An 18,795-nucleotide genomic window follows, 5' to 3' on the forward strand; every position below is an offset into this window, starting at 1 on the left:
ACATAACATATATTAACTATATAATATATGTTGTCTGGTATTTGTTTTCGTTGTTAAAAATTGTTACACGAAGAAAACAGTTAATAGAAGTTTTCTGTGTATAACTTCTACTCGTTCTAATTTCTTTGTAGACCTGAATTTCAAAATGAGAGTGAAATAGCGATTGTATGGCGGCGCCTACATTGGTGTGACTCTTAAGTATTATCATTCTTTCGTTAACCGATGGATCATTACATCATTAGAAATGTTTAATCAAAACAAATTGTAAATTCTAAGGTTCGGTACACACGGACTGCAACTTGTATGGGAACTGCACGCCGACGTCCGTCTGTATCGGCCCTAACACTACCTCTATCGCTATAAAATTTAAAGAGTCAATACTACAATCTAATGTCCATATCAAACTTGCTATTTTATACAAAATAATGATTAAATAATTTTCTTGTATCCACGTATTGTAATAACATTTTTAAACTAAGCAATAAGAGCTTTTATAGTCAATTTTATTTTAAAATGGTTAGTAAGCGCAATATTTTTATTTTATTCCGTTGACGTATAACCCCTTCGCGATCATACCTAGAATCTAGATGTTGTCAAACACTCATTTTTGGCACGAGAACTTCTACCAGGTACGAGTATGTATACATATTTTATACAGCTTTTAATTTTGTATCTTAAACTGTGGTTCTAGTGAAAAGTGTAACACTTGTACCCTTTTTCACCGGATCTGCGCGAGGCTTGTACACCTTTTCACTATAGCCACACCCAGTTATCGTATCTAGATAATACCATCGCCCACACTCTGAACTGTCCATCGTTGTCCGTGGACCTTATGCCTTTTGTAATAAGGTCCACTACCTGGACCTTACTACATGGACCTTAGTGTTGCTGTTTGTACAAACACATACCCTATTTGACTAGTTTTCTACCAAAATGCCAATTGGATTGGGCAGATTGAATAATGAAATTGTCTAATTGATCTGTTATTTTATTTTCTGGGATATACCTAATATAAAACAGAGCTTACTTAAGAAAAAAATCACTTGCGGATGATATCAATGTCCGTTAGGCATATTTTAGCTTGATTTAGAAAGACCCCACGCTAATGGAATATGGTGTTGCTGCGTAGTTGCGCCAACGTTGCGTCGATCAGCAGTCTAGAGTTGACTAGACGCCGACGCTCAAAAGACGCTAATGTGGTGTCTCTCTAAATATAATATAAATTATGAAGGCAGGAAGCTAGTCACGAGATCGCGACCTGACCACAAAAATATTCGATTTGTTTTCGAACTAAAGAAACTTCATAACCCCTAGTGTATATTTCATCCGATAGCCTGACGTACGTTGCGTTATGTCCATTTTTGTATGGGACGTTTTGGAAACTCAGAATCCCATGCAAAATTACACTTAACGCAAACACGTACGTCATGTCACGCTTTCGAATATTACACTAGGATGACTAGGGGTACAGACAGACACATACTTTAATTATATTAAAATGCAGGCGTACAGTCATCAGCAATAGTATCTTACATAACTAGGGCCGCAAAAATATATGACGCGCTCCAAATAAGAACGTGTCACATATTTTTGCGGCCCTAGTTGTGTAAGATACTATTGCTAATGACTACAAGAAGCGGAGGCACTAACAGAATTCCAGCATTGTTAGTTAGTTGTCAAGTTGAATTATTTGTAAGATTATCTTCAAGAGAAACGCGTCTTTCTGTTATAATATACATGAAAGAGACGGAAACTTCAATAATACAATTGAATTAATAGGCTTTCGGGTCGCGATTTCGGCAAGAAAGACTGAAGCAAATGACTGAGCAATGAGCACCACGCGGGACGTAGTCATTGTGATATTTGAATGTTTGGAATTTTTGACTTTATTACTACAATTATAGGGTTGACTTCACTTTGTGACTTTGATACAAGTAAATAGGAGTGTCTTTTCAAAGGTGTTTATTTTTGTATGATTTTAATAGAAAAATAAGCGCTTAAATTAAATTCACACCTTAGGAGGCTAGAGTTTGAAAGATCACACATTGAAGTTTACCCAAATACATTTGATATGAAACAGAATTATTGTAGTTGTAAAATTTTCAATAAATTATGCAAGAAATAGAGTCTTAAGAGTACGATAGCGTCTGGAATTTGTATGTTAAAAAACTTGAATAATGTTAAAATGTTTTATACTAGTGAATTACGGTCATATAAGTAAGATCAGATAAACTATTATTACGACTAACATTGTTTGTGTATGTATAATCAGGATTTATAACTTGATGTTTAATTGTATATATTTAAATGTTATACAACGTGACCTTTGCTTCTGGACAAGGTGTAGACCCTGTCGACTGCATTATGAATATTTTTATTTAAATAAATAGGAAACAATCTTAATTTTGTGACAAATGTATTCCTAACTATTCGAAAATAAAAAATAATACCCAATAATAATAATTGTGGTTATATTCGTTGGTTTAAGTAGGCACACATTTCATAAAATTAAGATATTACTGTTATATAATAAGACATGCTCTCTTACTATACCATAGACTAGAAAGAGGATTCCTAGTCTATGTACTATACCTACAAACAGCTCCTAAGATTTTTTTCGTTAAACATTTATCCATAAATATTAGAGGTACAACTTTGTATATTACTAATTCATTATTCAATATGCATATGCACGTTAAGACTTGTCCATAGGTTAGGGACACGTTGTATATCTATGTACAATGTAGATAATTAATTAATTATTCATAGTTATACTGCTAATCCCTTTTTGTTACGAGTGTGACGAGTGTAAGGATGCTTTAGTGATACATTCAGCATCAAATGTCATCACTTATCAGACTTCCAAATAGGGAATGCAAATCGGTTATTTTTTGTATGGAAATATTCGGTTTTTAACCGAAACCGCGGTTATTTCCATACATAAAATAACCGATTTGCATTCCTTACTTCCAAAGTATCTACAAAATGAGATATGTCTATTATGTCTCTATATATAGAACAATACAACTACCTAAGACTAAGAGAAGTCTGCAACGATTTTGATAGCAAACGCAGTGCAAGTATTATACGTCAAAATTTCATAGAACTTTGTGTTCTATCAAAATCGTTGCAGACTTGTCTTGGTCTAACTCTATGGAAATACTTTAGAACGCGAACGGTAGTGATATAGTTAGTGCCAACACTCCGTGACTAAATTTCATATTATATTCGCTAACGCTAGCTAAAGGCGCTTCAGCCTAGGCTTTAGGTAATAATTATAGCTGATACCTATATAATTAGGCATCAAAGTTTAACTTATTTGAAAATATATAAATACAAGGCCCAGGGCCAGCCACTTAAATAAAGAGCGGATAACGTAGAGAGATTGTACAGGTTGATTCACGAAAACTGGCACGAATGGAATGAACGAAACTTTCATTTGACACCGGTCATTGACGTATGATTATTATATAAAGAAAGAAATCCCTTAAAGGGATAAGTTCGCCTTTGTACTGCCTATCCTGTGCCATAAATTTGTATTTTGTACAATAAAGAGTTTATACATCCCAAGTAACAATTTGTGGTTCTATAGTAGTCGATAGAACGTTTCCCAAATACCACCTAAGGTCCTATAAAAGACCAAAGAAGATTGTATAAAGCCGAAATGGCGCATCTTATGTGCCATTCAGTGATATAGTAGACCTGTAGCAGTGTCAGTAGTGACGTTCTAGGTCTATAAAAGTGATGTGATGATCACTTTTGTGCTAATTTGTTGTCAGTAACGCCATTATAGTGTTAATTTATACTATAGTGGCATTTGAGATTCCATTATAGTGCTTGTTTTATACTATAGTAGTATTTGAAATTGTATTATAGTGCTTTTTTATACTATTGTAGAATTCATAGTTCCTTTACTACGAAATTTGCTATCAAGTTTTCCATCAACTGTTGTGAGTGGTTTTGTTGTGTGTTTACTTCACAAAAACGGTACTAAGTAAAATGGTGATAAGTACCTAAAGACTTTATATTAATATGCGCCATTTAGATGTCGAATAATTCGGTCCTTAGTGCAAAAAGTATATGGGACGGAAGTTTTACCGTTAGAATAGTATTAGTTTAATGAGGAATTTTAAATGCCCCCTCGATTTATTTATGTTTTTAATAAAATAATTTAATAAAATATTATGATATTCACCATAGTTACTACTATACAGCCAAGAAGTAAATCCGACGCTTTTAGAGATGGGTAACTACCCGGGTAAATACCCGAGAGCGGGTATTTACCCGGTAAATACCCGATATTTACCTACCCGCGGGTAAATACGCGGGTATTTTCGTTTTTCTTCTAAATTTGATGTGTTTAATGGTATGTGAGTATAAATAAGATTAATTTAAGTATTTTTTTACAATGTTACATAAAATGTATGTTCAAACTAATTACGAAAAGGTTGCTATGAGGTGAAGTTCGATTTTAACATATCAGTCCAATTATGAAAATCGTGTAAAATCATTCCCTGGCTTCCGGAAATGTTTTAAAATGCTTTTAATATACATTAGAAAGATGAAAATAAAGAATACTTATGAATGATAATAAAAAAAATTGTGCAGTATCCCAACTTGTGAAGCTTATAAGTCAAACACAGTTAGTTTTAGGACAAAAATGTATATAACCTTTTTTGTAGAAAATTATGTCTACTTTAGTTTGTACATACAACACTTTTCGATATTAATGACAGATTCCAAGAAATATGAAAAAGTTCACTTTTTCCCCCCTCCCCCCAACCGCACCCCCCGCCGACCGAAGTTGGAATGTGTATTATCAACGTATAAGTACGATAATTTACTCAAGTCTAATAAAAATACTCTTATGACGGCCTTTTTTAATATTTATTAAAATTGTACTAAAAATTCCTTAGTTACAACTGCAACTGCAACTAAACCATTTCTTTTTAAATGACACACAATAATTACAGCCATTAACTCGGTTTATATCTCCACTTTAACACAAATCGACATGTGCAACAAGAAATGAATCTACCCGTCCATTTGGGTAGATACGGGTAAATACCGGGTAGATGGGTATTTACCGGGTATTTACCTGGGTGGGTAAATTGGGTAAATACCCGCGACCCATCTCTAGACGCTTTTATAGGCTAACTATATAACTTACGACGAAATATTCACCGCCATCATGATTAAAATTAGGGTTCCAAAAGAATTTTACTGTGACCCAGTTACACCTACAAACTCTTTAGAAAGATATAGGATTTTTTTTAATTTAGATGTAGTCATTACTGTTGTTTCCTTTTACAGTGTGATTGGTAAAAAAAATGTGCTAATAATGGATGTCGATAAATATCTAAACCGTCACGATTTTATGCTTGTATTAAATCATTGATGATAAATCTCACCTACAGTCACTAATATCACTGGGGTCTTTTTTATCAATTCATTAAAATATAAAAATATTTTGTACGGAACCACATTATGTGGCTTAGGCCTGAACTTATATAAGCAAGATATAAGTAGCCATTACAGATCAAATTTATCATTTACAAGTAGTCGTTTTCTACCTTTATGTATCTAACTCGGTTTATAAAAGACATAAAAACTCAACTATAACGCTGTTGTCTTTTAAAAGAAAAAACAAAACCACTATACAACAGTTTTGTGATATAAAAGAGTCATTGTGACGTTTACAGCGATGAGATATAATAGGGATTTACAAACTACTAAAGCGCTTTTTAACGCTATAAATATGTCCCAAAAACGCTACTATAGAGCAAAACAGTTCTATAATAGTGTTCATATGACTACTAAAGTATTATGTACTATAGCAGTGATCTCTAAAGCCACTATATCCTGAAATCGTTGTATAGCTGGGTTTTTGTCACTGTTAGAACACAAAACTATAGCGGCTAGCAGGGAACCTTAATAGCGCAAACTACTAAAGTATTATGTACTATAGCAGTGATCTCTAAAGCCACTATATCCTAAAATCGTTGTATAGTTGGGTTTTTGTCACTGTTAAAACACAAAACTATAGCGGCTTGGCAGGGAACCTTAATAGCGCAAATTAGTTGCATAAAAGTGATTCCAAATACTTGCTCTATAGTGGTTATATTTGAACCTGTTATAGTACACGCCTATAACGGCTCTATAAAATGATGAAATAAACCTTTACATCAATTGCTTATAGAATATATTAGCTGTATAAGCCTATAGAGCAAAAAGGTGTTGCCAAGCGCTTTTATACGACAGGTGGTCACCTCTGAAACCTTAATACGACGTCTATACAAGCTTTTAGCGATAAAAACTAAAATTATAGGACTAAAATGTTACTTGGGATACATACATATAACACTAAACATGGTACTAGTTCAGCGGTGTCACTCACGAATTCCAGCCAATCGTGCAACCTAACGCAACTAGTTGCGACCAATCGCGCGCGTGATGCGAACTCATCAACCAATCGCGTTGTAGCGATGTCACGCCGCTGTACTGGCCCCATTCATGTCCCATTATTATTGCCCTTAAGGCCCGTCCTGAGATATACCTATACGTCAATGACACCGGTACCTATACATACAGTATATGAGTATACAGTCAGAGCCACTATTTTATTGTTTAATGTGATACACATAGATATTTTCATTCACTCATTCATTCCATTCATGCCAGCTCTTGTGAATCGACCTGTAGTTCACACAAAGATCGACCGAATTGCATAAGTTGCCTCTTATGTCCCCGAAATTGGACCCTTCTATTCCCAAAAGCCTTCAACTGATCCCGACATAGTTTTGGGATGTACCGATGTGGTCATAATGTCTCACCTTTTTACTTTTGGGTACAGAAAATTTTGAACATATAGCAATAGGTAATCATTGAATTGGCGTATTTAAATGGTTTAAACGTGTCTAGGAACGATTTTCGAAATTATAGAGAATTTGTAAATATAAATCTAGAAAAAATGAGACCATTTTGTTTAGAGTGCACAACTTTTGAAATTAACGTTTTTAGCATGTAATATAATTTAAAACATATATTATCAGTCGTAGATTAACAAATTGACTGTTGCAGCTGAAAATCCCTTAATACTAACGACATTTTTGACCAGCGTCTCAATAGTTTGATCTGTATGTAATGGCTCCTCTACACGATGGGCCAACGCCGGCCACTCCAAGGGACGCAGCCATGCGGTAGAATGAGATAGCAATATCACTTGCTCCCTCTAACGCATAAATGCGTCCCTTGGAGTGGCCGGCGTTGGCCCATCGTGTAGAGGAGCCCTAAAGTTTCCTTTATAGTAAGGACGCTATGCACGAAGAGTTCCGTACATTGACCCGTCATTTCCTATCTCTATCGCAGCGATTATATTGCTGTACCGCTCGCACAGAGGCATTGACCGCCGGCATCATGGACGGGACAGCGCGTGGGATAGATTAGGAAATTGTGTTCCAATATACGAAATTCTAGAAATAAATAAATAAAAATAACGAATGAATGAAAGTCGAATTAATATAGTTATACTAGTGCATTTAGACTACAATCAATATACATATACAGGGTGCCCAAAAAATAACTGCATTCCCGTTGCCAGGGAGGTTTTGGGATTATACTGAGCAACTTTCACTATGGGACCAACCCCGAAATCGCGGAAAAAAGTTTACCCTCCCATTGAAAATGGACCGGCCAAAATGTATGAAACAGCCAAATTTTTTTTCGCGATGTCGGGGTTGGTCCCATAGTAAAAATGCTCAATATAATCGCAAAACCTGGCAACGGGAATGTACTTATTTTTTGGCCACCCTGTATACCTTTTAAACCTACATGGTCTGGCGCTATGTATTTTGGACGCCTCAGTATTAAAACAATTTATAAGTTTAAGGAATAATATCATTCAATTTTATTTCATCACACAATTTTAATTATTACAGTAAGGTAATCATGCTAATCGTTTACTAACATTGTTTTTTGTAAAATACCTATTTTAGGGCTGATTTGTTTGTTTGTTACGTCTAATTCGACCGACCGATCAAAAACCGCAATGTAATGAAACTCGCATGCGAGTTCTCGCATCGTCTAAATGAGCCCTTAGTCTGTCTTTCGAGTAGGGCATGCAGTACCGGTCCCGGTACCAAGAATTTCATTTCCCGGTTCTTCCCGGTTCTCAAGGCATCTTTTGAATACTTTTAAGAAATTGTTTGTGTTAGCGTACAATCTTTATGATTTTTATGAATGACTTATTTTCATATAAATAATTGCATAAGAATTAATAAATAACTTATTTTATTGTAAACAAACACTTAATTGGCGTTCCAACCTATTTTACCAAATTAACCGGCACACTGCCTCCGCCTGGGCCGAGCCACACCACACGGCTGTAGCGTAGTCGATGCACTCAGCACTATGACGGCACGGCCTGCCTGCATGAATGTCTACTTTACTAGGTTAGTTTGTCGGGTTACTTGAGTCCCCCGTTTCATAGCACCATTATTAAATGTTATATACAGTCCCGAGCTAAAGTACTAAAACATTACTACAATTGAAATAGGAATAAATAGTCATATGATGAGAACCGGGAGGTACCGCTACCGGGTCTTCAGTACCGGTTCTTTAGACACTATAAAATTCCCGGGAATATGAGAACCGGGAATTCCCGGGAGCATGCCCTACTTTCGAGGTTGTTCACTGAACTAGGTCAAAGCATTTTTATTTTTATTTATACTTTAAAGCTCAACTGTTTATGTTTAAGATAAGTCAATCTTCCGAAACTTTATAAAAAGCCTATAATTATAAAATAGTTACTATAAACAACAATTTTGCAAAATGTATCGGAATCAGAGATGACTAATTTTATTTATCGTTTGTAATTAAATTGTGTCTACTAGTTGTATTAAATATAATTTATTATTTAGACTGTATTCAGTGTTAAATGTTAGAGGACGGCTGATGCTTCACAAAATTTTGAGGTATAAGTATTTTGAGTTTCATGGTCGATCTCTTTTATTTGACAAACTACATTTCGTCGGGTGACAAGCAAAACTCACTAAGTACTATCAAAAGATTAAAGTAACAATGCAGTTTATTACACTTGTAACACGGTTTATTGTCCAATAATTTCAATGATGTTAGTTAGTGACTTTTGCTTGTCACCCGACGATTTTATGTTGCTCAAACGCTCATTATACTGGGCGAGTTGCACCACTCATAATCAACGATCTGATATCAGATCAGATCGTCAACGTTAAATATGCCGGCAGCTGGCATCCCATAAAGAATACAAGCACATTCTAACGAACTACAATGGCGTTAACAGTTTAGTTTAACCGGACCTTATACTCCCTAAGGGCCGGTTGCGCTAAACCATAGTCTAATAAAACATGGTCTTCCATTCCCAGAGTGACACGGGCCTACGTCACAACAACATGGCCGCTATATATAGCGCTATCGCATATTATCATATAGCGCTGTCGCATGATGACGTAGGCCCGTGTCAGTTAGGTGACCTAGAAAAGACGGGAATGGAGTACCAGGCGGAGTATATTATTATACCATGGCGCTAAACCGTCTGTCACAGTTAAAGCGTTTGCAATATTTTATTGTATGGGCAAGTTTCATAGTTCATTGCAGTGACGTTGATCAGGCCGCTATAATTGTTTGGTGCAACCTGCTCCTAAAGGGGCCCACCGTACCAGTTTGCCGGACGATATCAGCCTGTGAAGTTGTTCGGAACTGTCACCTTTTGCGATTAACTGACAGGTTGATATCGTCCGGCGTACTGGTAATCTGTGGGCCCCTTAACCCTTTACCAGGCTAAGGGATATATATTTCCCACATACGTCACTTCAAACATGTGTTCTATTTTCGATGAGTAAGACTGACATTCGATTGTCATTTTTGAACTGTCAGCCTGGTAAAGGGTTAAGAAGTAAATGTAACGAGATTTTGTGCAACTGGACACATATATATGTTAACCTTCGCGTATCCATGATAGCTTGTGTAAGCGTCCTATATTATTGTTTTTGTATCGAATGGTGCCGGCCATCTAAAGGATAATCAATCAGAAATAAACATTTACTATGTAATATTTTGTTTTATTTATCTCAGGGTACTTATAGAAAATCACGAAAAATGTTTTTATAATGCAAAACAAATGCAGAAAATAAATAATACATAAGTAAATGGTTCTGTTTATGTACTTGACCTGCTACAAGCATTAAGTTATATGATACCTACTGAATAAATTAAAATTATTTTTCCACTACGGCAAATCTAGGTGTTTTGCCTTGCAAGCATAATTTTAACTCACATCACCATACGAGTAAAATAGTTATTACTTTTCGCATGTTATCCGTCGAAGAATCGCTATAAATTGTGGTCTAGCCTTTTTCATCCGGAACTATACAGGGTGGCTAAAAAATAACTGCATTCCCGTTGCCAGGGAGGTTTTGAGATTATACTGAGCAACTTTTACTATGGAACCAACTCCGAAATCGTGAAAAATAATTTAGCTGTTTGATACATTTTGGCTGGTCTTTTTTCTATGGGAGGGTAATTTTTTTTTTTCGCGATTTCGGGGTTGGTCCCATAGTAAAAGTTGCTCAGTATAATCCCAAAACCTCCTTGGCAACGGGAATGAAGTTATTTTTTTAGCCATCCTGTATAAGAATGTAAACTAAAAACATAGGTAGTGAAACCACTCTGCCAGTGAAATGCATAGCATGCATGCAAGTAGGTAGTAAGAGCCTTCGGTGATAGTGGAAATGTGGACCTTAACACAATAAATTTAAGTTTCAATCTGCTGCAAATGACCTCCCGTTCGCCCCGGTCAGCTCCATCAGCTTTTGTTTTATTTCCGTGATCTGCAACACATCAAAATAATGAAACTGAGGCAACTGTAAAAATTAGATTCTAAGAACATCAACTCACTATTTTAATGCAAATTAACTTAGCATCTGTCAGCGAAAGCAGATGGCGCTACAGAAACGAAAAGAATTGATAAAAAATGTCATCCTGGGGATAATTTAGAAAGGCCACTCCTTAAGAGGTTAATACATTCACTGCCCCCAACGCACATGTGCGTTCAGCGTCATATAAGTTTGTTCCTAGGCCACGCCCCCTGGCAGTGAATGCGTTAAGAGGATGGAAAGAAAATATGACATAGATTATATATTCCACGCGAGAGAAGCTGCCAGCATGATTAATGATAATATAAAAAACGACAAATCAAAATCAATCTTCTGTATCTCGCGGAGTTCTGTTCAGTTTTGGGCGTCATGGAACCTCCGTTGAGGTCTAAAGACTCGAGTTCCCTTTCTAGCTTTTTGTGGGTATTGTTTAACCCTTTACCAGGCTAAGGGATATATATTTCCCACATACGGCATACGGCACTTCAAACATGTGTTCTATTTTCGATGAGTAAGACTGTCATATTTGAAATGTCAGTCTGGTAAAGCGTTAAAACTACAAACCTTCTGTATCTCGTTGAGCAGCACCTTCTGTTCAGTCCTAGGCGTCATGGACCCTCCGTTGAGGTCATAGACTCGAGGTCCCGTCTGGCCTTTTCTGGATATTTTGTCTAAAACTACAAACCTTCTGTATCTCATTGAGCAGCACCTTCTGTTCAGTTCTAGGCGTCATGGACCCTCCGTTGAGGTCTATAGACTCGAGATTGTCGAACTACTGCTTGATTCGCAGCGCCAGGTGGACGTCGTTTGTCTTTTCTGGATATTGTTTAAAACTACAAACCTTCTGTATCTCGTTGAGCAGCACCTTGTGTTCAGTTCTAGGCGTCATGGACCCTCCGTTGAGGTCTATAGACTCGAGATTGTCGAACTACTGCTTGATTCGCAGCGCCAGGTGGACGTCGTTTGTCTTTCCTGGATATTGTCTAAAACTACAAACCTTCTGTATCTCGTTGAGCAGCACCTTCTGTTCAGTTCTAGGCGTCATGGACCCTCCGTTGAGGTCTATAGACTCGAGGTTGTCGAACTACTGCTTGATTCGCAGCGCCAGGTGGACGTCGTTTGTCTTTTCTGGATATTGTTTAAAACTACAAACCTTCTGTATCTCGTTGAGCAGCACCTTCTGTTCAGTTCTAGGCGTCATGGACCCTCCGTTGAGGTCTATAGACTCGAGATTGTCGAACTACTGCTTGATTCGCAGCGCCAGGTGGACGTCGTTTGTCTTTCCTGGATATTGTCTAAAACTACAAACCTTCTGTATCTCGTTGAGCAGCACCTTCTGTTCAGTTCTAGGCGTCATGGACCCTCCGTTGAGGTCTATAGACTCGAGATTGTCGAACAGCTGCTTGATTCGCAGCGCCAGGTGGACGTCGCTGTTGCCTTTTCTGGGAATCGTTGGTTTGGACCTGTGAACAGATTGCATGTGTCAGAGACTAAAATAAAGACTGACAATGAGTATTTGGAAAAGTCAGTTCAAATTCATGATATGGCGAAGTTAGGGTATTTAGGGAGTCTTTAATTTTTAAATTACTATGGGCAGCTAGATATCAAAAGGATACACATTTTTATCAAAATTTACAAGTAGGTAATATACAATTGCTAAACAGTCTAAATAGCATTTTTGGGCGAAGTATGACACAAACGGCAAAACCACGGTAAATATTTTTGCCAACGCTTGTGCCAATGAAGTAACCATTGATAACGGGGTATGATGATTATTGATGATGTCATTTCTTCCATCGCAAGTTACGCGCGGCGCGCCATATCTTTTGTCCCGTTCTACTTTCCTGCCTCTTAGATTGCAAGCCACGAGGCTTTAGAACTTTAGACGCTAAGTAAGCCGTCAGTGCGGACGTAGCCACATTCATTGCCACTAAGTGCTACGGGTTACGCTCGTAGCGCGTAGCCACGGTTTCGCCGTATGGAGCGCGTAGTTGCTACGAACAGTGTACTCGACAGTCGGGTTCTTGGCCCTGAATGTGTTAAGGTTCAGATACCTTCGAACAATCTTCTTCCTATATTTATCGGGCAGGTCTTTCTCAATATCCTCCCGAGAGAGCAGAGTCATGTACTCCGGGCTGACGTCGTAGGGGAAACTGGGGGTGTGGGTGCTCTTGACGAGTTGTTTACAGTCGCGGTAGTTGCGCTGCCACTGGCGGAGGAGCTCCGCGTTCCTTCAATACATTAATTAATTAGTTACAGAGTTATTTTAATCTCTTGTTAAATTAACCCTTAATTAACCGAATTTTTAGTCATCTTTTAGCATTTTTTTCTTGGACGATCTTTTCTGCTCTACAACTCATAGTTAATTACATTTACCCTAGCAAGTCTTATACCCACTATGGGGGCTGCCACGAGAATGACGATTACGTAACGCTAATACTTTTCTAATACTTCTGAAAATGCTGAGAAAGCGATATTGGGTCTGATATTTCATGAGTTGGCTAACAAATTGGTATTATATTTTAGAGATTTTCGGATTTGATTTCGGTAGCAGCCATACAAGGCTAATGCGTTACGTAAGCGACATTCTCCTGGAATGCCCCTGTGCCACTGGCACATACTACAAACCAATGCGAACCATATGTACTGGGCGGATTATGAAGCGCATTCTAAAAATTACATAGCGAGTGTCGAGATTAGAGATGCAACGGATAGTTGTTTGGCCGGATACCGGATACCGGATATTCGGCCAGACCATCGGCCGAATATTCGGTATCCGGCCGCCGAATATTCGTCCGGGGGAACTATACCTACAATTTGGTTTTTCAGGTGCGCATTGTGCAGGTTTTGACCTGTTTCGTAGTGATAGTGATCTTTCGCGTGGACTCATTTCTAGGTTCGAAATGAGTGCGCGTGCAAGTGAGTGGAATTTGAAATAGATCTAAAATAATAAACGAGTACTATTAATATACTATTATGACCTTGACTGTTTCTTAAATCCAATTTGTTTACTCCAAAATCAAGCAAAGTTACTATCCGGTATCCGGCCGGATAGTAGGTCACTATCCGGTACCGGCCGAATAGTAAGTCACTATCCGGTATCCGGCCGGATGTTAAAATAACGGCCGGATAGGCCGATACCAGATAGTAACCGAATATCCGGTGCATCTCTAGCCGAGATCAACTAATTTAAATCCTGTTTGGTCGAAGTGAGAAATAAAAGTAAGTGAAAAAAAATAGGACATTACTTTCTTTGTTGTAAAATCTTGTCACTGGTCGCAAGAAAATCTTTATGTTTCTTCAGCGCCACCTCTTTCAAATAACTCCTCTTCATCTTGGCATCTTGTTCCTGCTTACTTGGCGCGTACAACGGCCGAAGATACTTGGCGCTCTGTTTTGGCGGGAAACTGATACGACTCTCGGCCAACCTTGGGCATTTTTTCCCTTTAAATTTCGAATAGTACTCTTCCGTTTCCGAAGCACCCTCCTTGTCGTTGAATTTCACAGACAAAGTTTTACTTTTTACTAACTGGGCTTGATCAATGACCGAATTGTAACTACGAGCGTTTTGGCTAAAAATACTTTCAGGGAAAACACTGATTATGCTAGCTGTTTCTTCGGACAATTCTGACTGGGAATGAGTGAATATGGCGTCCATATACTTATTGTGTAAGTAAGACAATATTTTTGAAGTTCCGGCTTGTAATATTTCTTCAGGCGGGTATGTAAGCGGATTTCCGTTCAATTGCAATAATTTTAAACTAAATACCGTTCCCAATTCGTTGGGCAATGAAGTTAAACAATTATTTTGAAGTAATAGATGGGATAGGCAAGGATGCTCCTGAATAGTTATAGGAATTTCTGTAAGTTTATTATTTCTCATGTCCAGCCACATCAGACTCGGTAGAGATGGAAAGAAATCATCAGGAAGTGTTGAAATGTTGTTGTCTTTCAGGTAAAGCACCTGGAATAAGAAGGTAAACAGTTAGTAGGAGATCCCACATATGGTCGACCTTCACCAATCTGTCTGACGGATGAAACTATGAAAATATGTTCCAGAACATAAATAAATAGGGTTGCCTAAAGAAATATGGTGAATGGTCAAGGCTATTTTTAAAAAAAATTTTGAAAAAAAAATTTTTTCGGCAAATTTCACCGATTTGTCTGACGAACGAAATAAGTTTCAATGGAAAGTATACAACTTGTACAACATAAATCAACTAGGTTGCCTATCTTTTTCCGGTCACTATTATGTGGTTGCCGTGTTTAAAGAGGTGATTTTATATCGATATTTGCACTCATCTGTCTGACGCTTGTATTATACATCAAAATGATGGTAATTTTATTGCAAATACAATGGTATCGGGTTGCCTGCGAAAATCCGGTCACAAATAAGGGTTGCCAGGCTTTTAATTAAAATAAGAAGGGAAGACTTTTAGCGATAACTCATAAACGGCTTAACTGATTAAGTTTGTTTTAATTTTATATGATTGAGTTTTTTAAGCACTATTTCCATGATTTTTTTTATATTTTTTGGACACATGGTTCAAAAGTTAGAAGGAAAGACCTTTTTTTTTTCTTTCTAAACGATTATTTCCGAAATGATTCACTTTATCAAGAAATATTTTTTAAAGACCCCTACTTATTTTGAAAGGCCTATCCAACGACACACCACACTATAAGGTTGAAACACTAAAAAAATTGTCACACACATTTTGTTTCTTTCAAAGCGATTATATCCGAAAATATTTACTTTATCAAAAAATGTTCTTCTAAAACCCCTATTCATTTTGAAAGACCTTTTCAACAACATCCCACACCACAGGGTAGACACGAAAAAAAAATCTCATGTACATTTTGTTTCTTTCGAGGCGATTATTTCCTAAAATGTTCACTTTATCAAAAAATGTTTTTTTGAAAAACCCTATTTATTTTAAAACTCATATCAAATGACATCTTACAACATAGATATCAAACGAAAAAAAAGAAAAAAATGTATGTGACCATTTTTTTCGCTTCAACCCTATAGGGCGGGCTGACCTCGCCCAAACTTTTTAACTTGTACGTAAACGCCCTAATAGAGGAGCTGAGCAGCACCCGTGTCGGCTGTCACATAGATGGGGTGTGCGTCAATAACTTAAGCTACGCCGACGACATGGTGCTGCTCAGCGCTTCAGCTTGTGGGCTTGCCAAACTCATCTCAATTTGTGAACAATACGCGGCTAGCCATGGGTTGGTTTACAACGTCAACAAAAGCGAATGCGTTATTTTTAAGGTCAAGGGTAAATGCCCGCCGGCGTTTCCACCAGTTAAATTAAATGGTCAACCTCTAAACGTCGTTGACCAATTTAAATATTTAGGACATCTGGTGAACCCTGACCTTAAAGATGATGCCGATATTGAGCGTGAGCGCAGAGCGTTGTCCGTCAGAGCGAATATGATAGCCCGCAGGTTTGCTCACTGCTCAAAAGAAGTCAAAGTCAGTTTGTTCAGAGCCTACTGTACTAGTTTCTACACGAGCAGCCTGTGAGCAGACTATACGCATAAACGGTACAACGCTCTGCGCGTTCAATATAACAACGCGTACAGGGTGCTGATGGGGTTGCCCAGATTCTGTAGCGCGTCAGGGATGTTCGCGGAAGCGCGGGTAGACTGCTTCTACACCACGATGCGCAAACGAGCCACATCCCTGGTGCGCAGAGTACGGGCCAGCTCCAACAGCATCCTGACCATGATTGCGGACAGGGTTGATGGCCTGTATATAAATAACTGCTGCATGATCCATGTGCGCAGGAATAAGTAGGTGGGGGGATTTTCTCTAAACTGTTTTATTGAGAAAATCTGCTTATTTATTTATTTATTAGAAATAGTTATATGAGATTGTAGTAGTGAATTAGCTAGTAAGTAAATAATTGTGTATATTATATTATAGATACTAACATTAGCCTTAAGATAAACACTGTCACTAACACTATTGATCCAAGTTGGTCGCGAATAAATGAATTTATTTATTTATTATTTATTTATTATAGTGTGACATGTCGTTGGATAGGTCTTTTGAAATAAATACGGTTTTTTAGAAAACATTTTTTGATAAAGTAATTATTTTAGGAAATAATCGCCTCGAAAGAAACAAAATGTACGTGAGGATTTTTTTTTCGTGTCAACCCTATGATGCGGGATGTTGTTGGAAAGATCTTTCAAAATAAATAGGGGTTTTAGAAGAACATTTTTTGATAAAGTGAATATTTACGGAAATAATCGCTTTGAAAGAAACAAAATGTGTGTGACAATTTTTTTATCGTTTCAACCTTATAGTGTGGGGTGTCGTTGGATAGGCCGTTTAAAATAAATAGGGGTCTTTAAACAACATTTCTTGATAAAGTGAATCATTTCGGAAATAATCGTTTAGAAATCAAAAAAAAAGGTTTTCCCTTCTAATTTTTGAACCATGTGTCCAAAAAATATAAAAAAAATCATGAAAATAGTGCTTAAAAAACTCAATCAAATAAAATTAAAACAAACTTGATCAGTTAAGCCGTTCATGAGTTATCGCTAAAAGTCTTCCCTTCTTATTTTAATTAAAAGCCTGGCAACCCTTATTTGTGACCGGATTTTCGCAGGCAACCCTATACCATTGTACTTGCAATAAAATTACCATCATTCCGATGTATAATTCAAGCGTCAGACAGATGAGTGCAATTATCGATATAAAATCACCTCTTTAAACACGGCAACCACATAATAGTGACCGGAAAAAGATAGGCAACCTAGTTGATTTATGTTGTACAAGTTGTATACTTTCCATTGAATCTTATTTCGTTCGTCAGACAAATCGGTGAAATTTGCCGAAAAATTTTTTTTTCCAAAAATTTATTAAAAATAGCCTTGACCATATTTCTTTAGGGAACCCTATTTATTTATGTTCTGGAACATATTTTCTTTCATATGTTCATAGTTTCATCCGTCAGACAGATTGGTGAAGTCGACCATATATCTGGGATCTCCTACTAAGTAAACAATGCAGTTTTGTCTTTCAAAAGGCAAGAATATTATAGTACTTACGCATACAGACTTCGTATTAATATTTGGTATGGTGTCCAAGCTTTTATACGACATATCTATAGTGGTTTCATCATTTAGTTCTTCCTCGTAAATGTTATTAGGTAATATAGTACTACTAGATATCTCCGACATTATTGATGGATACCGTTCTATTATTTTATAATTATACAAATTAAATCAATAAAATCTCTTAGCAAAATCAATTCAGTTTAAATATGGCGCGACACTATTTCAGTCATTGCATAAACCGTCACTATGATGCATAATGTTTTGTGCGTTCTTTATAACCATCGACAAAACCCGTTACTCGAACCTCGGCGTTTTGGCGCGAATGGCCGCGAAACGTGTTTAATTTCCATAGACAATTACTAGTGATGAGCAAATGTCGATTTTGATAATAACATATCGAGAAATTAATGAAATTGTAAACAAAAAAGAAAATGAAAACTTGTACTTAACGCTAATATTTGTATCTCCTTAGATAACACGGGCCTATAAATCCCGGTCTTTTGATAGGCTTGCGTGGGGATATAGATCCAACACGTAGATGCCCTTTGGAGAGCTTTAATGTCATGTAGAACGCCTGCTGGAACCCGTTCACAGGCGCAACAATAGACACCCATGAACCGGTCTCAGCAGGCATTGGGACTATTGTAGGAAAAGTGAACAGTATGCCGGTCTATGGATTGATGTTTGGGTGGACAATGAGACTGGGCTATTGTAAAAGAGGTCCGGACACCTGCCATAACAATGTTAACACCGTCATCGAGGCAGGCGGTGACTCGCCGCTGACTAGATGGGCCCCTGAAACTGCCGTCGT

General features: G+C 37.3%; 1 protein-coding gene and 1 long non-coding RNA gene across 2 annotated transcripts in view; one reads left to right on the top strand and one right to left on the bottom strand.

Moving 5' to 3' along the window:
* The window catches only part of LOC134801070 (uncharacterized), a 105,445-nt gene that overhangs the window by 58,983 nt on the left and 27,667 nt on the right, over positions 1 to 18,795 (top strand). The window lies entirely within an intron of this gene.
* On the bottom strand, positions 10,473 to 18,400 carry LOC134801065 (uncharacterized). The gene is made up of 5 exons (XM_063773593.1): positions 17,976 to 18,400; positions 14,159 to 14,874; positions 12,965 to 13,141; positions 12,220 to 12,373; positions 10,473 to 10,865 (listed from the first exon to the last, which is right to left on the bottom strand). The coding sequence occupies exons 1-5, from the start codon at positions 18,105 to 18,107 to the stop codon at positions 10,797 to 10,799; spliced, it is 1,248 nt and encodes a 415-aa protein (XP_063629663.1). The 5' UTR covers positions 18,108 to 18,400; the 3' UTR covers positions 10,473 to 10,796.

Source organism: Cydia splendana, chromosome 21, assembly GCF_910591565.1.
Source record: "Cydia splendana chromosome 21, ilCydSple1.2, whole genome shotgun sequence".
NCBI lineage: Eukaryota > Metazoa > Arthropoda > Insecta > Lepidoptera > Tortricidae > Cydia > Cydia splendana.